The 24,181-nt window shown below is 36.8% G+C and overlaps 1 protein-coding gene and 1 long non-coding RNA gene across 3 annotated transcripts in view; both read left to right on the top strand.

Annotated features, from left to right (window-relative positions):
* Positions 1–24,181, top strand: part of LOC123869153 (autophagy-related protein 16) — a 231,213-nt gene that overhangs the window by 190,967 nt on the left and 16,065 nt on the right. For both annotated transcript variants that reach the window (XM_045911917.1, XM_045911916.1), the window contains 4 exons: positions 6,623–6,743; positions 8,059–8,238; positions 15,246–15,330; positions 16,769–16,915. In XM_045911917.1, coding sequence (XP_045767873.1) covers positions 6,623–6,743; positions 8,059–8,238; positions 15,246–15,330; positions 16,769–16,915 — 533 coding nt within the window. The remainder of the gene's footprint in view (positions 1–6,622; positions 6,744–8,058; positions 8,239–15,245; positions 15,331–16,768; positions 16,916–24,181) is intronic.
* Positions 18,547–24,096, top strand: LOC123869163. Its single transcript, XR_006796822.1, has 3 exons — positions 18,547–18,558; positions 22,723–22,726; positions 23,508–24,096. It is a non-coding gene; the product is annotated as an uncharacterized LOC123869163 (long non-coding RNA).

Raw genomic sequence — 24,181 nt, 5'->3', positions numbered from 1 at the left:
ACGACTTTTGCCTAGTTTAATATAATTCAGTGTAAGACAATTTAGTAACTAAGTGTCTATCATTCCATTTAATCTTTGTTCATTATTATTATTATTGGGTATCATAAATACATTAGCTCAGATCATTGACTTCCTGTTAGTTATAATCCCATAACTAATACTTATCGCTCGGTTTATTGCACCAGTTCCTTGCGTTATAGTATCATAGCTTTAGGATAAGCGCGCTCCAAAGCGCCCGGAGTTAGCCATTAACAATGTAAACATTTAGAAAACAATCATTATTATCAGACAGATAATAAACGAAACAAACACAATATTGAACTGGAACAGCAATTGATTTGCGGTTATCGACGAAAGCTACATTTTGTGTGATATATTTCTTCACCTATTTAAATAGGTACATACTTACTACTTAAAATTTCACTCACCTCGATTCCTACGCTTTGCATAAAAATCATACTTACTCTTGATTATTGACTTTAAAGACAGACAATTGCGAGTATTCTATACAGTGTGTGAATTTGTACCTAAGTAAATACCTACATACTTACCTACGTACCTTCTGCAGTAGAAGTTCATCGGTAGGAAACGAAGTGTTAAAATTCTTATTGGGATTTGTTCTGAAAATATGAGATTAACGACTTTGTAAAGGTTTCGCAGAGGTTTGAGTTTACTAAAGAGTATTTTACATACCTACATGATTGTTACCTACATAATTGAAATTCGGAGTATAGGTAGGGGCTTATTTTTACGTTACATTAACAGTCATAATTATGAATAGTGAAAAATCAAATTCTCATTTACTTCATAATATGTAACTGGCATCCCTAGCAAGTAATAATGTGACAAGAAATACCTTTTCTTATTTACAACTAATCTTTCACACATAAATCAGTAATTGCAAATATACAACATTGGCGGAGCATAGTTTACTAATGGCCGCTGAACAGTACAAATATCGTAAGCATGTACACTTGTACATAGCTCGCTGCATCTCTACCGCAAGTGATTAAATCACCACGTCAGTCCCATATAGCGGACACATATGATTTAATAGGCATCTAACGTAGTTTACTCTTCGAGATAAGATCTACGAGGAAGTGCACAGAACCCAATGAAGCTACGTGGCACGTGCTTTAGCTAAGGACAATGTGATAACAAGACTTTTGCGTAACTAGCTTTTAACGGTAGTAATTGTAAAGAACAGACGTTATCAGAAGTGTGATTTTATTTATGACTCTTTTATGCTTGCCACAGAATAAAATTCCGAACATATTCAATTTTAATTTCAAAATTAAAATTGTATGTATGTATAGCTCGCGACAGGTCGATATGAAAATCGGGGTATGGGTATGAGGTGGAAGGACGCCCCGTACAACCGCACCTCACCTGCGCTATTGGGTTGGTGCGGTTGTGGGGGCGTCCCCACTCCGATTGTCATGTCGACCTGTCACGTACCAAAGCAACTAGTGTCTCTTATGACGCCTGTGATATTTTTATTGACAAATAGTTCTACCAAAATGACCGAAATGTATTACTTTACTAATTAAAAAATATTATAAACACTTCTTTCTTTATTTTACCTATTCTTCTTCCATTATAACATTTCCCACTGCCAAAGGTCATTGGTAGAGATCTCTTAGAAATCAGTGCTTCCCTGTCCACTTTTATTTTCTTCTTGTTACAGTTTTTTTGTTGCACGACAAAAAAAGATTTCTTATAAGAAAAAGGATGAAACAACTCCAAATATCCAACATACTGAGCATTATATTGAACTCAACTTGTAACATGACTAAGCACAAAAACATCTATCCATAACTACCATACAATGGCATAGATATTTTGCGAATGCATTTAATTGTCCAGCTAAAGTAATAAGTTGTGTAGTTCTGCCCAACGCACCACAACTGGAATCGCTAATGAGAGAGTGCAATTCAAATCAACTGATTTATAAGGAATAAGTTATTTCGCTGGGAGCACGTACATTATTTATATATTCTAGCAGCCACTCAGGTATTCAAATTCATAGCACAAAGATAAGTGTAGCGAATGTCTGATATCCAGCCTTGGGGAAGCTAATCCATATCAATTATTATTATTAAACTGCAGCATTTATAATTGCTTTTAAATTAAGATTCTTATTAGCACGACTTGCAAAGGGTAGATCGTAGAGCACAGATGTAATAAAAAGTTAATAAAACTGAATTAAAAGGTTAAGTAATAAACCCCGATGTTCAAGTGCGAGTCTGATTTCCGAAGAGTACCATGCCATCGCACAAGAAATCTCAAATCAGTATGTTAAGAGGGCTCTCTCCGTCACTCGTTTCATACAATCGTAGTTCCAATTTCATTTGAATACTAAGCAACCAAAGTCCATGAAACTTTGCAGACATATTCTAGAAACTAATATCTATGTCTGTGGTTTTCCAGATTTCTGTTAAAATATTCGGTTTCAAAGTTAGGCGGTCTTAAAAATTTTCATACAAATCATTGAACCCCTGTAATTTTAAAACTACATATTTTTAGAAAAATCTAAAACACCACAGACACAGATATTAGTTTCTAGAATATGTCTGCAAAATTTCATGGACTTTGGTTGCTTAATATTCAAATGAAATTGGAACTACGATTGTATGAAACGAGTGACGGAGAGAGCCCTGTTAAAATCGCTCCTGCATCTGTACACCACTGCAAGTTCATGGCGGATAGCGCCGTGTATGATGTGATTTAGTAAACTAATTGTTTGTTCGTGAACACTCATTGTTTTGTGATGTAACCACAGATTCACGGTTTTCAGTTATTTTTTTTACTTGTGCTATAAGACATTGCTACCTGAAAAATTTTATGACTCTAGGCCACCGAGAAGTACAGACAGTACGACAGAGACAGACAGACAACGAGGTGATCCTATAAGGGTTGTTTTTTTCTTTGAGGTACGGAACCCTAAAAATAAGCGTTGAATGTCAAATGCTAATGAAATCATAAAGTTTGAGTTACTCGTAGAATACTGCGCTTTAATCATAAAGTTTGAAGTAGAATTATAATAAAGTGACTGTGCGACAAAAATAAAAAAACAATAGTAAAAAAGATTGCGACGAATTGAGAACCTCCTCCTTTTTTAAAGTCGGTTAATGAAAAAGAAGGTCCAACAGTATTTTAGAAAAGTATTTTCTCAATCTCTGCAAAGCCACTGCAGCGCGCCGATCGGAACACGCTTCATGCCCATAGTCGGTTCAGCGTTGGTGTTCTTTGATCATAATATGATGATTGCTCGCGGCCCATGTTTGCTACCGGTTCGAACACGGTCCGACTACGTTGCGATCCTTTACATCTTTATTAAATAAACATGTATGCATGTCGTGAATGATAATTAAGGAACAAACAAATGAAATGCAATAGTGAACGCGATAGTTTCTTGCTTTTTATTTAATTGCCCATTGTTCGCTATGAACTACGAAGAGCCTTATATGAATGTTTAATTCCTCTAATAAACTGAATGGCCAATGCATTCACATGTGCGCCATGTCGGAAGGACATTTATATGAGCTCGTTAGAGTTGAATTAGACCTGTCGCAATGATATCCCTTAACCCCTTCAATTAGCGTAAGTACATACGTACGGATGTCAGCAATAACCCGAAAGCTCTCATGTACCTATCTAATTTACCTTCCTCGTATTCGTGATGCGATGAAGGAACTAAGTGCTTAATTAGCCGTTATACTATAAATTTTAAAAGCAACGATAAGGTCCCGTTTGTTGCACTGTGTGGACAGTGCTCGCTGGGTAATGGCGCCTTGCGGATTACGTTTAATTAATTCCTCCTCGCGGAATGTACTCGCAGAACGGATTTGGGCAAGCTATCGCTGTTCGCTATCCGCGCGCGGAAACATGGAAACGTGACAGTGTTCTCGCTTAGTTTCGCACTGCATCTGATCTATTCGGGTCTACTGTGCAACCCTCATAAAAATGATAAGTAAGTACCTGCTACGGATCGAGAATTCTCCGATTTGGATCGGATGCAGTTCGTCAAGACCCTTAATGTAACTTTTCAAATTAAAAACGTGACATCGGAATTACTTACGTGCCTAAGTCTACCTATGCAATCGTCAAATTAGGATGTTTACCAGTCCATAGCTATGTTACCTCCACGCACGCACATGTCATGTTAGTTTACTTAAAATAGTCTTCAAAAGGGCCATTTTAACAATCCCTATATTTTATTAACATACTTTTAATATATTCATGAACCGTTGCCTTAACCTATATTTATGGGTACGAAGAAAATACTAAATTGGTTTTAACGAGTAAAACAAGAATTTTTCACCTACATACTCGTACAAACATGTGATATGGGATTATTGACAGCTTCACCAACCTCGTAAATAAGTCGGCGACAAGATATGCCATTTTTTACTGAATAAACTTGTAATCGACTACTTTTTACACCGCTGAGATGCCATTGAGCTCAATTTGTATTACTGAATGTAAATACATAAAAATATTTTACAATATACCTATATCATGCGAAAACGCTGATAACATAACAAGCCGCTCTAAATTCAGGCATAGTTAGGAGATCAAAATGATCTATTAACCGGTAGCTAACTGAATTTTTTTTTAATACCAATGCAAGCTAATCCTTGACTGCAATCTCCTGTCTGGTGGTAAGTGATGATGCAGTCTAACCAGACCATACCTGAGACAAATTAGAAATTGGAAATAATTCCCAATTTGCCATTGCAGGGATTCGAACCTAAGACCTCCCATTTATAATACCACAGCGCTTCAGGGAGGTTGTCAAGTGTCGTTGATCCAATTCGGGTGTATTTAGTATGTAGTAAGTTGTAGTTTAGTAGTATTTAAGGCTAAATTGTATCTGAATAAAAATAAAAATAAAAACTTTGTAAAAAATAGGTACTTAGTCCTGAACATCGACTCATTGGCTCATTGGTTAACCAATTAATCTCCATTAATGGAGATCTAAAAAGTGCACTTCGTCTGGCTTCACCTAATGAATACATCATGCTAACTATACACGGCCAAAACACTATGGGACTTTACCACAAGGTACATTTTAACAGTTAAAGTCCCAGGTACTCGTACTTAACAATGCGTGCATATCTAAGCTTATAAGCGTAAGTTTATGTTATTGTTTAGTACTTAAAAGGAAAGAGATTCGACGAAGCTGCGTGATAATAAGGCGTTTTGTTGGTAATTAAGAACAAGAGACAGATCCGGTCTCTTATCTCACGAGTTGTGATGACAGTTTAGTCGCTCTTTACTTTTTAATTGGCTTTATTAGCGTCTTTGTTGCGTTTCATTGCAGGTTGCACCTGTTGTTTTTATTACTATAGAGAAATTATACTGACCTGATTTGGGTTTACCGCCTTAATAAATTTTAATTTCATTACATTTAATTTCACTATAAAATAACGGGAGATGTAATATTTAACGATATTATCAATTATTAACATCAACAATGTAAATAATAGTATTCTGTCATAAATCAATAGCGTAATAGCCTATTAAATATCATAAAATTGTAAATATCAGTAAATATTAACGTTATAAACTGAAGGAACAGTGACTTGCTATTATGCAACGATGTATGCAAGTGGTATATAGGTGCACTATTAATTAACGTTATATTGCGTCATCATTTTAACGTGATTTAACGGACCCGTAATGTTGACATCCGGCGCGTACGGTTCGTCTGTAATATGTAACCAGAATCCATCTGCAGTTTATAAATATGCAAATGGTCTGGTGTCAATTCTTTCGTGAGACCTGAATATAGCACACAAGGTTCTTTGTTGATCACGAAGCCGTAAAGGAGACTATAATCGTTAGTCGTAGTCGAACATTAGCTTTAAAACGCTATCGGGTGTCATTCAGTAGCTGGCGATTTCTTGTAACAATAGATAAATATCTTTAATGTGTGTTCAACACAAACATTTATTTAAATTAATCGTTTGATTCATGTCAAAAGCTAAAATGAAATATCAGACAACGTAATTTAATACTAGATAATGAATGGTACTTACAAGAGAAACAGATAATGTCCTCTTAAGAAACTTCGTCCACGAAAATTTGGTTTTTATAAATCGCGTGGGGACTCTTTAATTTTTTCAGGGTAAGTGCGTGTCCATCGCCAGGATGCAAGCTTTTTCTGTACCAAATTTTGTCAAAATGGGTCAAACGGATGGGCCATAAAGAGATAGCAAACAGACAAACACTTCCGCATTTATAGTATTATATAGTATGGATTTTTGTCTCTTGCCTCGAGACCGAGATGACATTGAAAAATTAATCCATAGTTTACATGCAAACGAACCTGGGGTTCTTTCGTGAGTTGACAATGTAGCACAAGAGGTTAGTTGCGGATCACGAAACTGCAGAAGAGACGATAATAATCGTTGCTTGTAGTCGGCCACTTCGTGTAAATGGTTATTGTTCGTTGTTCGGTTTAAAGCGATATGTAGGCACGCTTTTTAAACTTCCTACATAAATCACATTATAGTATTTTAGTCATACGTGACCCTACCTTTCTATTATTTGCACCATTACTCGAAAGCACTGTTTTTTTTTGCACTTTTCTTGAAATATATCCTTCTGTTCACAGCACACGTTAACGGGGCACAGCGGAAAAGTGATGGCGGCTAAATTTCTCGGTGAACCAACTAAAGTCATCACTGGCAGCCATGATAGGACGCTTAAAATATGGGATCTTAGGAGTAGAATGTGTAAGTTACGTATTTGAAATCTTAAAAAGTAGTTGAATAAAATAGGTAAGTATACAAAATTAAAATCTATGTTGCTACCACACAATAGGGATTGTTGGTAACTAATCTCAATCTAATCAGCAACTCTATCAAAAGCTATCAAACGTCAAAACGCGCGCTTAATATGAGTAGCTCTCATATTAAGCGCGCTACAAAGGAAGTAGGTTTTATATATTTTGGAAACCCCTCTGTTTAATAGAACAAATAACTCCGAACATAACACTAAGAAAATAATGTTTTTGACTAGCGAGTTCGACCGTCCTTGGCTTCGCTCCCGCGGGAATCTTGAAAAATCGAACCTTGTTTCTTGTCTTGTCTATAAAGGGAACCTCCGTACAAAATTTCAGCTTTCTAGATCCAAGGACTTGGGCTGGATATTGATTGATAAGTCAGTCAGTGAGTTAGGACTTTTCTTTTCATTGTATTTAGAAACTATAGGTTATCTACTTAAGAGGGCTCTCTCCGTCACTCGCTTCATACAAACGTAGTTCTAATTTCATTTGAATATTAAGCAACCAAAGTCCATAAAATTTTGCAGACATATTCTAGAAACTAATGTCTATGTCTGTGGTTTTCCAGATTTCTGTTAAAATATTCGGTTTCAAGGTTACGCGGTAATAAAAATTTACATACAAATCTTTGAGCCCCTGTAATTTTAAAACTACATATTTTTAGAAAAAATCTAAAACATCACAGACACAGATTCATGCAAAATTTCATGGACTTTGGATGCTTAATATACAAATGAAATTGGAACTACGATTGTATGAAGCGAGTGACGGAGAGAGCCCTGTTAAATACCAGTGGTTGCAATAGCTAGAGCTACAGATTTTTCAATGAAGAATTAGAATAAATATATACACACGTACCTACTCTCATACCTACTAGTCTATTTAAGTTTTTTTAGCCTTTCAAAAATTAGATTCAGGTATATAGAAACATTTATTCGTTTGTTACTTCGTTAACAGATTTAATCTCAGACGGTTAATTAATTACTAATAGTCAGCAGCGATTTGTTCAATTAATTTATCTTAATTTAAATCTTCCTCAATCTGTCGGTGACCATCTTAACGAGATTCAGTGTATTGCGGCCTGCACTTTACTTATAAGAAAAGCATAGGTATTGTTATTAAGGCTGCGAATTGCGACACGCGATTCTCTCACGTTACTTCTTTTCGCTACTTTGGCTTAATAACGTGCGTAAGTTGCGTGACTATAGCAGATTGCATAGTGTTTATTTTCCTACTTCTCTGAGTATATTTTCGACCGTCCACAGGTACAGAAACTAAGTTCGCAGGATCATCTTGCAACGACCTCGTGACGTCCGACGGCGCGGGCTCCACCATCATCTCGGGCCACTTCGACAAGCGGATACGCTTCTGGGACATACGCACAGAAATGTCGGCCAACCACATCATGCTGCAGGGCAAGGTCACGTCGCTCGACCTCAGTAGAGGTGCGCATATCATAATCACGATATCGATCGCTGCAAGATAATTAAACACGAGGCGCCGCGCCGTACGCACGACTCTTGCTAAATAACTCTTACTATACGAATCAGTTGGAAATACGATATTGAAAAAAGGCTTGTTGGCTTGTTAATTTCTATTGCTCCAAACTAATATTCACAGATAATTGAATGCATAGTATATTAGTATCGGTATTCGTGTCAGCACAACGACGTGACGGGTATGCGATGCCCATTTCCGTTACGCGTGTCTCGATCAATCCCTTTTTTGTCAGTAACGGTCCGTCCGGCGCACGAAACACGAGATTGATACCTTCAATCAATCGAAGTGCCGGGACGTCACTGCCTGTGCAACTGATTAAATCACGTCGATTTCGTCGCGACCTCGCCGACAAATGAATGGGGAACCATGTTCACAGTTACGCATCACGCTTGGTCCAGATCTGTCACTATATTGGAACCCAACGTGTCACGCCCGTATTGTCAACCGGGTAGATACTACTTATCTCTCACTCTCTCTGTGTTGTATTCCTCACTGCTGAAGATCGTGATCCCTTTCCATTTATCACATAATGGTAAGAGTTTTCTTGGTGTAGTAATGCGGTGATTTCTCAGATCCTTCCGCATACAACTCTACCAAGAAAAACCAAAGAGAACCGGGACCGATGGCACTGAGGAAACAAAAAGGTCAAATGCTGTCTTCTAGATTTGGTCACCCATCCAGTTACCGGCTTTGGTCACGTTGCTTAACAGACCCAATCGATTGATATGCATTATCACAACTTGACCACACCTTCCTAAAGTACTACGTCTTATATCTCAGAAGCAACCTTCGCTTGTGAGCTAAATATGTGGTTATTGGGGCGGATGTAACTCATGGTGCACATTTACATAGAAATTGAGTGAATTCCCACGTGAAAATAAATAATTCTGCACTAGATAAGACATGAGAAATCTGATATGATCACATTTAATTAAAAGGGCAACCAAAAATAATAAATAATATTTTGATTAGGCAAAGAACTCTTAGAATTAATGAAAAGCGTAATGACTTAATTAATCTCTATTTTTTTTAATCTTTCGCTGTAACTCAGCAACTTGTAAGAGATAACTTATTATTATTACAAATGTTTGATAAAAAAATATACCTACTTACTTTTAGAATGTAATAAACTATTTCTATATCAGCTGGTCGGATCGTGATGCACGAGATAAATCACCTCAAACGGATGACTTTGTACGCATAATTTCGCAATCATTCTTGCATCTTAATGGTAAATATATTTTTTTAGTTACCCGTTACAGCGCTTATAAATTTCTCTATGACAGCATTGACGGACCGAGCAATGCGGATCGGTGACAAGCCTAAAATACCATTGCGGTGGATAACGGGTTCAGTCTTTAAGTTTTGTTTGTCTTGCATAGTTATCGAAATAAGGTTATTAACATCATGTCAAAATAATATGTCGATGTGATAATTCGTCGTCGTCGTCGCCAACCGCTAGATGTCTATTGCTGGATAAAAGTCTCTTGTAGGGCCTTGCCGCCTGATTATAGCGGGTTCTTGCAAGTGTTGATGTCGTTTGCCCACCTAGTGGGAGGTCTGCCAACCCTACGCTTTCCGAAACGAAATCGCCATTGTTGAGAACCTTGGGACGCTAACATCTATCTGTGTGTGTCTCGCCCACTGCCACTTCAGCTTGGCAATTCGTTGAGCTATGTTGGTAACGGCTCTCCTCGTTTCTGACTTGATCACGTATAGAAACTCCGAGGATAGCTCTCTCTATCGCTCGCTAAGTGACTCTGGGCTTTCTTATGAGGCCAATACTCATCGATCGTTTCGGTTTCGTATGTCATCACTGACAAGTGGCAGCACGCACTGTTTACAAACTTTGATTTACAGACTTGAACAAGAAGACATCTTGAACCTTTCCGAACGCTACCCAGCCTCTTCTAGAAATTCAACCGGCCTAACTAGATCGTTGTTCGAATGATTCAATACTATTAAAAAAAAATCAAAAAAATGTTTACGATTCGATTTATAAAACCAAAATGATATACAACTTTTTATTTGGCTAAGAGAAAATTCTTTAGTTTGGGAGACATAGATTTATTTCATTAACATTCGATTGTTAATAATATTTTAAGGTACGCTTCGACATCGCTAATTACTTAGATCTAAAAATACTTAATCATTTTACCGTTACTTTGCTATGAAAGTATAAATATAAAACCGGTAGTTGAACAGATAATATTTTTATTACATTAACTATCGGATGTCGGCGACTTCATCAGCGATGGAATGTTGTAATATCTGTGAATTATTAGTAGGTATATGGCACGTAGCACTACGTAGCTTCCAAATAGTGACTCTAAGCCAGTATTGTTACGGAGTTGATTATCGAACAGTACCTACATTTTTTTCAAAATTATTACAACTGATTTAATTAAAGTTAAATAATTAAAAATCAAACGAACTTACCAAGTGAAGTTCGATTGTAATTATGCGAGCAGCTTCTTTCGACGCGATTTGGTTTACATATTGTAGAACGCGTCCCACGCATCAGCCTAGCACGGATTTTTAGATCTTTTTTGACTTTGAAATTGGCAACACTGCCTACCCGCATCCAATCCCCCACTAGCGCCCTCCCACCACAGCTCGGACCATTTCACGACCGGCTTGTCATTTTAGTTGATAGTTATAGATAGATACATTTTATATTTGTTTATATATGTATGTATATATATATAAATTAGGGTAGGGTGTACTTTTGTGTACTTTATGAAAATAATAAAATTAGGGAGGGTGTGTATAAATCGCGTCGAAAGAAGCTGCTCGCATAATTACAATCGAACTTCACTTGGTAAGTTCGTTTGATTTTTAATTATGCTTCGCAGCTTCTTTCTTTGCGATTTGGTTTACATATTGTAGATGTTCAGAGCTAACAAATATAAAATGAGTAACCTATTTGGAAAATAAATAGATTACGTAAGTATTTGTGAATATTACAAATAAAAATTTACATTAAAAACATAATAGATTATGGTATATTATAGCTTGTTGAATCAACTTTTTTAATTGAGTAGGTATATACTTATACAATACATTTGTGATCTTATACATATACCTACTATCTACATAATAAATCGGCATGTTAAATATAATAAATAATAATAAATTTAATAAATCAACAAAAGTTATCGTTAACTAAGTATCTTTATCTCTCTTTTATAAAATTTAGCGAAAGTAGCCGATAACTGGCTGTAATCAGCAGTGTTATCATTGTTGACACCTGCTCTGCTGGCTCCAGATGTGGATGCATGGCGTGTTATGTGAGCACTAAATTTTGTCATATCAATAACACTTTTATGAATTGTTATCCAATGACTCAATCATTGGGATGATAACTTTTTGGAAGGCCCTTTGTAACTAATATAAACAAATAATCATTATTAGTTTCACGAATAGAATTTGTTTTATTAATATACTACTTTAAACATGTATCTGAATATATACTACTTTAAACATGTATCTGAATATATATAAAATTTTCACTAAAGAAAGGTAATTTCAAAAAAGGGTTGAGAATTGAGATGAATTAGGTCAAGAGGTCGTTATCAAATCTGAAATTTTAATAGTAATCTACTTCAGCCTATTGACGTTGCTTATTTTTATCAGTGAAAAAGTAAGCACTCTATGAGAAAGCAGTCATTAAAGCCAACAAAGTAAGGGTCTTTTTTTGAAAGATTTCCCAAGTTGAAGTTCTCATGTGGCCATTGTTCAGATAAGTAACTAGGAACAGTGTCAGTATCCCATGTTATATTATACCTTGGTTGAGTTGGGCTTGACCTGCAACTCCCTTCATAAACTTCCTAATTTGATAGTCATCTAACATATTAGGAAAACCCAATAACAAGGCAGATAAGTACAAATTTACAGTTCCATTTTTTTTTTGTACTCTTATCAAATATTTTTGTAAGAAAATCTAAAATCACAATAACATTTTTATGACTATAATGATAGTCATTTTGTTTACGATATTCTATCTAGGACCTAATACGTGTATCGTATTGTCTGTACGTAATGGTCAGAATGTGAATTAATCACAAGATCAACAATTATTGCTGGTACCGACATTTTCAGATATTTTTGTCGCATAATTTCACGGTGACTAAGTGGATTGTTATGTGAAGATTATGAGGTTTTCTGAAAGGTTAAAAGATTAACGTTAGGATGAAAGTATACATAGGTACATGGTGAGCAGACCGATCTTGTAAACAAAGGAAACTAGGCTTGCGATGGCTAGTTATTATTTTTATCGGTTTTAAGTTATTATTTTTCTTATCATTTTTAAAATTAAAATCAATGGTGGAAACGCATAATAGTACAAATGTTTTTAGGACACCGTAGAGGAATCAACAGTACATGCATCAGGATTGATTTTCTATGTGAGTCTCACATTTTGCATTGCAACGACTAGCGAACAAATCTATTTCAAAACTGTCAAACACTTGAGTCAACGTTTTAAAAGCATAGTCAGTTAATTCCTGGTTAATTCCCATTCGGTGTCCTGGAAAGATTTTCTCGACAAAATATTAGCTTAGGTATTATCTTTAATTAATAATAAAGATGTAAATACATAAGAATTACGGGTACTGCGCGCTTCCCCCGTACAATTTACGTAGAAAATAACTGCTGTACTATCAATCCTTAAAAGGATTGTCTACGTTACAAAGATCATTTGCAAATACCTTCAAAGCTAGGAAAACTGCCTTTAATTCTAACTCGTTTATATGTAAACAGGAGTCTTTCTTCTTACGACCGGACGCTACACTGTAGCTACACTATACATTATTATAATAAAAAGTACTCCAGTTAAGCATGCGTCCGAATGTTTAATTATCAATTAATTAAAGGTGAAAATGCAGTGTTGATACTATTTAACTTTCTCAAATCCTCAAACTCAAATTTAACTATTTCAAATTGCTAAGGCGGTGAATGTTTTTGTTCGTAACTCGGGTTATTTAGTAAGCAATGATACTTGTGACGTTAGAACATTTTCGTATAATAACCCACGAATATTGGACTCCAGGATAAGCTGAAATTAACGGTTCAAACAATCTAGCAAAATCACGAAGTTTGCGTTTCGATTGTGTGAATATCTTTTCAAAAAATAATAATAATAATTAATTTTAATTTTCTTATCATCAAGAAGTTTTAAGTATCATGTCAGAATGCTCACGACATTTAAAACGTAAATATTTTCGCTGTGATATAGTTATATTAAAAAACATGCATCTTTTAGGCTGATTTAAGCCAAGTGACAATTTGTTGTAATTAATTTTGATGCAGTGCGATAATCCTCTATTTTAAAATTACTACTTTTAATAAACCTAAATAGGTTTATAAGGTTTAAATACTAAAATATACTATAATAGTTCTTATCTAGAACTGAGAGTTGTGATTCGTCATCTACGAATCGCTCCTATTTCGAGTAATTTGTTTAATGGTTTTTGAAAACCTAAAGACTTGTGAGGTGATTTTGGGCAACAATCACTGGGATTGCTATTTTGGATAGGCGTGCTTATAAAAGGAATAATGTAGCCTTCGATCCATTATAAAACAATTAGATCACTTGTAATAAATACATGATCATTCATGTGAGAAAGGACGTAAACGTCATGCGTACGATACCTCGTGTAGCACTAGCGGCGGCTGTGAGCGCATGCGGCGCGGCGGCGACGCGACGGCGGCGGCGAGCGCTCGGGTGCCGCGGCGCGGAGGGGCCGGCTGCTCTGCTGCTGGTACTGGCGCGGAACTAGCCGACTCTTCCCTATATCTTGTTTGATTTTTTCCGACACATTATCGCCGAATATATACTTGTTAGTATATGAGTTTTCAAGAGTGTCTATAGAAGACACCACGAATTTTTTCCTGCTTCGTTGTGGTGCATATCACATAAGATTCGGCAGGCGTCGTTCGCTATTGCTCTTGGTTTAAACCTTCGTATATTATGATTTCTAGTGCTGGAGTTAAGGCAGTTAAGGTGTTACCGAGTTGTTTGTGCAATTACATAATTACATTTTACAAAGGGTTCCGTTAGGACTGCTTTTAGCCCATGTTCAGAACGATGATTTTAATAATATTTCGCGCGGGTTTCTGTGACGTGCGTAGGCTTCGGCACGGAAACACGTAATGACAAGCCGGTCGTGAAATGGTCCGAGCTGTGGTGGGAGGGCGCTAGTGGGGGATTGGATGCGGGTAGGCAGTGTTGCCAATTTCAAAGTCAAAAAAGATCTAAAAATCCGTGCTAGGCTGATGCGTGGGACGCGTTCTACAATATGTAAACCAAATCGCAAAGAAAGAAGCTGCGAAGCATAATAGAAGATAGGAAGGTTAGAAACTCATCGACCTTAGTGCTATACAAATGTTTGTTTCGCTGCGCCATACAAATCTTCAAAATATATTTTCAAAGAACGGATATACTCTTTCATGTTTTTATATTAGTGTAGATAATTGTGAATACGATGCTCAAACGTTCTGGCAATAAAACCGCTTTCTTATCTTTGAATTCTTTGCCATTTTTATGTGCCGCCATAGCGTATAAAATTTCTAATGGTTCTTTCACGGTCACGGCTTTCCTGTAAAACACCGGCAGGCAGGGTACAGGCCCTTGTAAAGTTACTTTCTCGACCTGCTTTTCGACAGATGTAACTAGTTTTAATTGAGATGACCTCAAGGTTTTCACGTGAAACATTAAAATTGTGCTAGTCTACTGTACGCAGTTAAAAGTTTACCGCTGCTGCCTTGACTCGTAAAATAAATTGCCTACCAACTTATTTTGACTGACGGCTTTTATCAGAGCTTAGTATATAAACTTTATAAACAATTTCAAATTGCGGTCGTTGCCTTCCTTCTACATAATTTATATTCGACATTAGTCTTTAGCGGATGATATATTGTGAGCTTTTGATTTTATTTATTTTATTTGCAGATAGCAATTATTTGTTGGCGTGTGTTCGAGATGACACGATACAGCTCATAGACTTACGGATGAACACAATAGTACGATCGTTCAGGTAAGTTCCAAATGTCGTAACAAATACCTATATAAATAAGGATCAATTTAGGCCTGACCAAACAGCGGCCGTAAGCGTAACGCGGTAGAGCGGCCAACTAGACGCGAGTGCGATTTGTCATTCAACTGTATTCAGCACGTCGATCTGTCACCATCAGCGGCGTTGCGTCATGTATAAAAACCAATTCATCGTCATCATTATCAACTGAAAACATCCACTGCTGGACATAGGTTTGTTGCAGGAACTTCCGCATGCCTCGGTCTTTAAGTCCCTGAATCACGATGACCATCTCCGATCTAGTGTCGCCAATAGCACCAGATACAGCAGCACTCTCTTGATTGCAAATAGTTTCCTGAGGGTGTATGATGTGTTTGCTTAGATGAATACTACATTTTAAATGCATTAGCATTAGATAATATGCATCGGAGTTTCAGCAGGCTTCTGGCATAGTCTGCAGTTATGTTTGCCCTGGAAATTAAAAATTACGGTTGTGTTTACATGTGTCTGTTTAGTCCAGAGGGACCCGTTAAAGCTCACACTAATGTTTATGTTTTTTCTACTAATCGTGCTCAGAGGCCGTCTACTTGTTGAAGGACCTGACCAGCGCTTTCGGGTGGTTTAAACCATGTTGGAGGCATGTTGCAGGAATCTTAACCCATTCCCAAGGTTTTGGGCACTCGTATATTCTTTCGTGTGCGGGATTTCGTATATTTTAAATATCACTCTTTAACTCATAAAGTATTAGATACTGGCGTATAAAAAATTAAAAGAAGTCACGCAAGAAAAGCATTAAGGATAAATGTGGTGAATTATTGTAGTATTAAATTGTCAATAATATATTAAATGATTCACTTTCTACAGTTTAGATGGTGTGGCGAATTTTTTTAACGTTATCTTCTTTTCATTATTATTTATTATGCCACTTTCGAAACCAGAAGTCGTATTCAAAACAGAATTAACCCAAAAAATACATATACTTAGTGTATGAAAGTTGCAATTGTCGTGGCATAAATATTTAAATGTGACCATTTATTATAAAATGGCAGTGTAATTTTATTTAAATGTATTGAAAGCTTATTGATACACACTTAAAGTAAATATTTTTCGGATTATGGCCATTGATACTTAGGTATATTTTCGTTTAGTGTGTTAGTTTTATGTGTATGAATTTTTTGTACTATAAAGTTCATTACAACTCTCTAAGTTTTTATTGTTTAAGTATGACTTTAATGTCGTAGAAAGCCGCTGGATTGAAGAGACTTATATCTAGCTGTGGACTCTATCGGTTGACGATGTCAATTCCTAAAGTTGCTAGGAAGAGATCGCTATTTTTTAGCGATAAGGCCGCCTGCTGTACTCATATCCGTCACATTTTTATATAAGGTATAATCTTATGGTGTATTTTACTTTTCTTTTCTAACAACACACTTTATTCCAGTCACGAGTCGTTCAAGGTGGGTTGCGACTGGTCGCGGGCAGCGTTCGGGCCGGCCGGCCGGCTGCTGGCGGTGGGTGCAGCGGACGGCGCGGCGTACGTGTGGAACACGCATTCGGGCAAACTAGAAGCCGTATTAAAAGACCATTCGTAAGTAACGACTTGATCGCAAACACAAAATCCGTATTCATAGTTACTAAAGCTATAAATGCGAAAGTGTGTTTGTTTATCTGCTAGCTTTCACGGCCCACCTGTTTAACCGATTAAGTACACAAATAGCTTTCATCCCAGCGACGGACATAGGTTAGTTACTATTTATGATAAAATCAAAGAGTTCCCGCGGGATTTTAAAAAAACCTGTATCTGTATCGTCATCTGGATGAAGTCGCAGACATCGTCACTTTCATACAGACCTAGCTTGCATCCCAAGGATGGGTATAGGCAGTAGCCTATACCCATCATAAAAAGTATTTTATCCCGGAAAAACAAAGAGTTTAAAAAAAACTAAATTCACGCGGAAGATGTCCCGGACATCATCTAGTGTGCAAAAAACCTGTATCAATCTGGATGAAGTCGCAGGCATCGTCAATTTCATACAGACCTAGCTTGCATCCCAAGGATGGGTATAGGCTACTTTTTATCCCGGAAAAACAAAGAGTTTAAAAAAAACTAAATTCACGCGGAAGATGTCCCGGACATCATCTAGTGTGTGTGCCTGTATTATGTCGCAGTCAAATTGAAGAAGTTCGCTATTTAACCGATAGAAAGGGAGGTATTTGGAAAATTTTAAATCGCAGCACTACGTTAGCTTAATTTGCACTTTATTGCATCGTAACAATAGTCGGAGTAAAACTTCTGCACCTGTGAGGTACAACTCGATAATTTATTTGAAAAGATCAAACTCAATTGACACCGCGTCCATTAGGAATATAAAACAGGTATTTATAAAATACCTGTTTCTTTGACAAATCTACTATGTTAATAATACATTTATTGACACTGATAAACCAACATCGCACGTCAATAATAGAGTGTGAAAAATTTATGGCTACCTGTTATCACCGTGTATAAAAAATATGCCTATTGTTAATAAGTATGCTGTTCAGAGGCGATAACCTTTTATTGCCCTCAAAACATTAGTCATTAGGATTCCCTACACGAAGGGTGCCAACTGGAGTCTCCGCTGTCCGTCCGTCGGTCTGTCTGTTAGTGGACTCTATCTCATGAACCTCATGACTGTATTTCAACTCACTACCCATTAAAGTAGCGAGTTGAAATTTTCACAGAGTAAATATTTCTATTGTCGCTTTAACACCAAATAATGAAAAACCAAGATGGTGGATTTCAAAATGGCTGCCATGGAAATTAAAAAAAAAATTACATAGTTTTATATCTTATATGATGGTATGGAACTCTTCATGTGTAAATCCTACTCGCACTTGACCGGTTTTTAAATGGTACCCAATTCCCTACTTGTCTACTGCACTTTGACCGGTTTTAACACTACTGAGATGATTATCTAAAACAAGCATTCCTAGTAGACAATGGCTGCAGATTCATTACATTTTCTATTCTTTAAAAAGGCACTTCATAAAGACTAAAAGGAAATATTCATTATATTAATAACAATCCTGAATTTAAACCTTTTAACAGTAGGTAAATACGTACACTCTTTAATATAATTTGAACTTTCAGTTTTATTTTATTTTCTAAATTCAATAGAAAATTCAAGTCTGTTCTAGTATTCGGAGTGAAACTTCTTATTAGGGACTATATGTATATAAATATAGGTAGTTCATGATAATTTAAACGCTAAAATAAAGCTTCTTACTTCACATTTAAATATATAAAAAGAAAAGTCCCGACTCAATGATACACTCGTAAACGTCCATCTCATACCCTTGGACCTAGAAAGCTGAAAGGCACAGGTTTCCTTTATAATGTAGATAAAGATTATGGGCGGATTTTTGATATTCCCATGGCATAGAAAATGAATAGGATTTATATTTTTACGGAACGAAGCCGCGGGCGATCGCTAGTCTAAATATGTAAAAGGGAAAGTTGACTGACTGACTGATCTATCAACGTACAGCTGAAACTACCTACTGGACGAATCGGGCTGGGCATGCAGATAGCTATTACGAAGTAGACATCCGCTAAGACAGAATTTTTGAAAATAAAACCCCTAAGGGGGTAAAATGGGGGTTTGAAATTTGTGTAGTCCACGTGAACAAAGTCGCGGGCATAAGCTACTAATAAATATAATGTCTACGTAACATACCTAATCAAAAACAGTGCAAGACTCTTATAAACTATTAACTTTAATCTCTCTACATCAAGAACAATTTAAACTCTTAATAAACTTCTCAGCTCTAAGCACCATTGATAAAGGAACTACTTATTTAGAACGGATGACAGGGACTAGTTCCTTTATCTCAGGCACTAAGGAACGAAATGCGATCCCTGCAAGCTTAACTTTTTGCGGCAGAGATTAATAAAACTAATGCAGATGAAACTAAGCTCATTCATAACTGCAATATCTAATCACACGTCGGTTTTTCTAATGAAAAGATATCTAAAGCCATGTAGAATGTTTTTGACAGGAAAATTATTAGTATGTCCGTAAGTACTTTATTTTTATTTTTACCGAGGTAATTGCCATCTAGTTACGAAGAAAAAACGAAAAATGCTCGGAGTGAAAAGCCTCACGTCTACTTCTTCGAGCTGGAAACATAATAAAAAGAATAGGTTGTTGGCGCAAAAAACGCAATTCGCTTTGATGTTCAGAGTTTCACAGCGCCTTTCGGCCCGCGCTCGCCCCCTTGACATGTAGCTAATAAGAATAACGTTTCAGCGGCCACATATCTGACCTTGAATTTAAAACTAGAATTGTCTCGCTCGTGACATCGTTTAGTTCCCTTGTAACATTCGCATGGACAATTGAAATCGTGAGGTCAACATTGCATCGGGCTGTCTCACCGGTGCAAATTTCTCTTTCCCACACACATACCATCAGTGGCTGTGTTTAGATGGTGTTAAGCATTGTGCACCGCTGATTTATTGGTTTGCTGAGTTAATTACCTTGGATTAACATTAAATCTTTTAATGATACGTATAAAAAAGATACGAGTACATTTCCTTTAGGTGTTTATAAATCGGAGAATTCACTTTTGACATAACATAGAGCATTCGCTGTTTTTAACCCCCGACCCAAAAAGAGGGGTGTTATAAGTTTGACGTGTGTCTGTGTATCTGTCTGTGGCATCGTAGCTCCTAAACTAATGAACCGATTTTAGTTAGGTTTTTTGTGTGAAAGGTGGCTTGATCGAGAGTGTACCTACTTAGCTATAATCCAAAAAAATCGGTTAAGCCGTTTGAAAGTTATCAGCTCTTTTCTAGTTACTGTAGCCTTCACTTGTCGGGGGTATTATAAATTCTTAATTTATACTTGTTTAATTTTGTCCAACTAAAGAACGAATAAAATCATTCCGCGTCACGTTGTCGCGCGTCGGTATGAACATTTCGTCGATCATTCTAAGCGAACGCTCAAGTATAACTAAATGCTCGTCAAAAATCTACTTTTCGTAAAAAAGTCAGACTTGGCAGTCGCGTATGCTGCATTTATACCTATGGGCTACTCATATACCTATATTTTTTTGTGCATCCGCTACAATACACGATAGAATGCTAAAGAGAACGCTCCTGTTTATTTCTTGTGAGGTCTTTACCAGTCACGTAACATTTGCTAAAATGCTCATTTCTAATAAATGCTCAAGTTTATCATCGCCTTTTATATGTGTGTATCAAATGAGATTTTACATTTTAGTGAACTAAGATTATCATGGCTCGTTTATCGCATAGGCTCACTTACAGTCGAATTAATGTTTGTAATGAACAACAAAGAATAAAGAAACTTCTATTATTCTGCTATTTATCTATTGTTTAAGATCATTTAGCAAGATTTTGCAAAGAGAAAGTCCTAATTGAAATCAGCAAAATCTTCCGCAAAAGATAGCACAAAGATTTTTTTGATGACTTCAATTTTCCATTGTACCTACCTGACCAACTAAGAAAGGTTCTTTTCTTTAAAATCCACGTTCATATTGAAATGCGAAAGTGTGTCTGTCGGTTTGCTACTAGGTGCTTCACGGTCAAATAACTGAGCCGATTTTAACACGTTTTAGCGTGAAGAAATAGTACATAGAAAGACACACGAATGACCGAATAATCTCTTTTGAAATATAATTAGGGACAATTTTAATTTCACACAGATCAAGGCACACAATAAAATATCTATAGATGGAGTCATCGTATAGTTCTCGAATGGGTCCTCAACTAACATAGAGTAGTTACCTACTACTTTAGGTCTTTCAGGTTAGCTTGTTTTATCGTTCTACATAGCTGATGCCCGAGCCTTTGCTCACGTGGATTTAGGTTTTAATAATCCCATGGAAACTTTATTTTGCGTGGTCTTCAACTATATCCATGCAAAAAAATCATATTGTTGATCCGTTGCTCGGTTGCAGCGTGATTAAAGGACAAACCAACAAACAAGCACTTTCACAATAATTAGTGATGTAGCGCTACCAAAAACAGATAAAATATTTGCTTTGTTATGATTTTAAAAAGTTAATAAAAATAAGTATTGAACTATGTACAATGTACATACCTATCTCTTAGGTAGCATAATCTTAATTTTGGACAATTAGGCACAAGTTTGTAAATACCTAAAAGAACTCACAACAATATTCAGTCACAAGTTACTAACTATACCTAACTACTATTGTTTCTTACTTCGTTAAAAAGCTATATAATCTCTACAACGTGTACCTAATTTGCTTAGTAATTCTCGTGTGTTAAATCGTATCAAAATTGCTCTGTCATTTATTTTATTCAACTGACTCTATTTCAGTATCTACTGAGCAAATATTATTTCTTCGGTTCTCTTCGATACCTTCGCCATGTACCGTTTAGCCGTAAATTTTAATTTTATCTCCTTTTGATGGGAATCAATTTGAATGGAACAATTTCGAATTAGAGTGAGATGAACAATAAAGATTGCTCGCCTTTTCGCTTCGCTATTGTTTCCCATTTCATAAGCATTTAACCGTGAGCAAGAAATCGTTTAAGTCGTAGGTACAAGTTAAGGCTTGATTTTGCTTAATTTTTAACCCATAAAATCTTTAGGGATTAAGGATAGAATAAAAGGTCACTATGTAAAATACGTGAAACAAATAAATAAAATTCCTCTCTGTACTATTCAGATGACGATTACAAGTGCCACTACCATAACTCTACGTTAGCGTTTTCTAGCTTTTGCCTACTGATTCACAATCTACCATCAAACAAGAACCTATTTAAAAGCAAATAACAAAGCTCAAGATAAATGTGAAATACAACAAACATCTTATTTAATGCCGTATTAGTCGCGTACATTAGGGTCAGAGGTTAAAATAGAGTTCGCTTTGAATTTCAGTTTGCGTTTGCGTGATCAAAGTTGGACGGAGCGAGAATGTTTCCGGATTTGTACAGTTGGTACAGTGGAGCGATGTCAGTCTGATGGGCGGTGCGATCGGGCATTTGAATGTTATCTTTGTAATGCGCGCTCGGCCGCTGTCCGCACGCAGCATGTGGCCGCGAACATGTGCGACACGTACCTACTTAGTGTTGTCTATCGCTAACACTATGATTTATTGCGTACCCCCATCGCGTTATCGCCGATTTGTATCATAGGAGATACTGAGGCTGCACCTTGGGAAAATTATTAAACATAATAGCTACAAGACGTCGAACCCCGATAAAGAGAGATTCACTGCCGAGACACTAAAGTGGGACAGGAATTCAGTGTTTCTTTAAAGGTTAAAAGCACACCATTATCGTGTTTTAGTATATTGATTGACTACTTGATTCTTATAATGCTCCGATTTATGGGCACATATAATTACATTTGATTTTAGTGACGTATTTGACCTAGTTCCGTGCATAATAATTACTATCGAAATGTGAAAGTTTATATTGAATTACATGCAGAAGTCAGCAGCTTTATTTCGCGAATCAATCAACTGATTTTATACTTCATTTTATCGCTCGCTCTTAACCCAAAAACCTAATCAATTGCTACTCAACAAAGTATGTGTACGCGTGAAAACGGTGGCAATATTTCCAACTACTCACTTCAAAGTTGGATAATAAGGCAATCTAATGTGGGAGGGAGTAAATCGCGATGTAATTAGCATCTCATAGTTTAAGTAAAGCTTCTTTCTACTTTATTATTATAGTTAACTGCGATATTGCGTGTAGTTGGTTCATGTTAGATTATGTTTTTTCCTCGGTAATTTGATACATTCAGCCGTTAATGAAATAAACCGTAGAACATTTGAAATGAAATCGTCTCATAAAAATCACATTAAGAAGAATATTAAGAGAAACAAAAAATTGAGATGCGAGACCATTAATTGGTAATTTAAATAATTTCAAAATTATTATGCAAAGCTTCAAATATTAACGGTTGCAATCAGCTCTTAATTTTTAACCCCCGACCCAAAAAGAGGGGTGTTATAAGTTTGACGTGTGTATCTGTGTATCTGTGTATCCGTGTATCTGTGTATCTGTCTGTGGCATCGTAGCGCCTAAACGAATGAACCGATTTTAATTTAGTTTTTTTTGTTTGAAAGGTGGCTTGATCGAGAGTGTTCTTAGCTATAATCCAAAAAAATTATTTCAGCCGTTTAAGAGTTATCAGCTTGTAACGTGGTGAAGCAGTCGATGGTTCGTCGGCTACTCCGCCACGTACATTGATTAGGATTTACCCTATCGAGATTTCGGGGAACGGGGGTTTCGAGGAATAAAACCCGGATTACTATCTAACGTGCTTATTTATTTACAACCTTAACCTATTTTGCTACAGGCTAGTTTTATTTACACTCGTTATCGAACACGCGGGTATATCGGCACGGCGATTCGAAATGCTACAGTACGGAACCTACCACCCTTCTTGCGGTGCGGAACTCTAACGTGTCGCGGGACTCTAATCAACGGACGACCGAGGGGTGGGTGTCGCGCGCGCGAGGGGAGAGACGGCGGAGCTGGTTACGGGGCAACGGGTTGCCGCGTACTCCAACACCTCCAGCGTCTATTCTGTGGTGGCGTCTGCCCGAGTTCCCACGAGCCGACCCAGTGCCCACAGAACGACTGACTGCAGTCGGCGGCCGCGGGCGTTATATACCCGCCCGCGGGTGTCGGTCGGCGGGAGGGCGGCGCGGATCATGCATTCGCGGCGTGGCTGGAATTTTCCATCATATCTCGTCGGTGCGGGTACTTCGTGCTCGCTTCGCTACAAGCTCTTTTCTAGTTTTCTTGTAGAAAAGGAGGTTAGATAACCGTTAGGTTCATAATATTATGTCAATAGACAAATGT

The sequence above is a fragment of the Maniola jurtina genome, chromosome 10 (genome assembly GCF_905333055.1).
Source record: "Maniola jurtina chromosome 10, ilManJurt1.1, whole genome shotgun sequence".
NCBI lineage: Eukaryota > Metazoa > Arthropoda > Insecta > Lepidoptera > Nymphalidae > Maniola > Maniola jurtina.
Note: the sequence above shows the minus strand (reverse complement) of the source record. Positions and strands in the feature narration are given on the sequence as shown.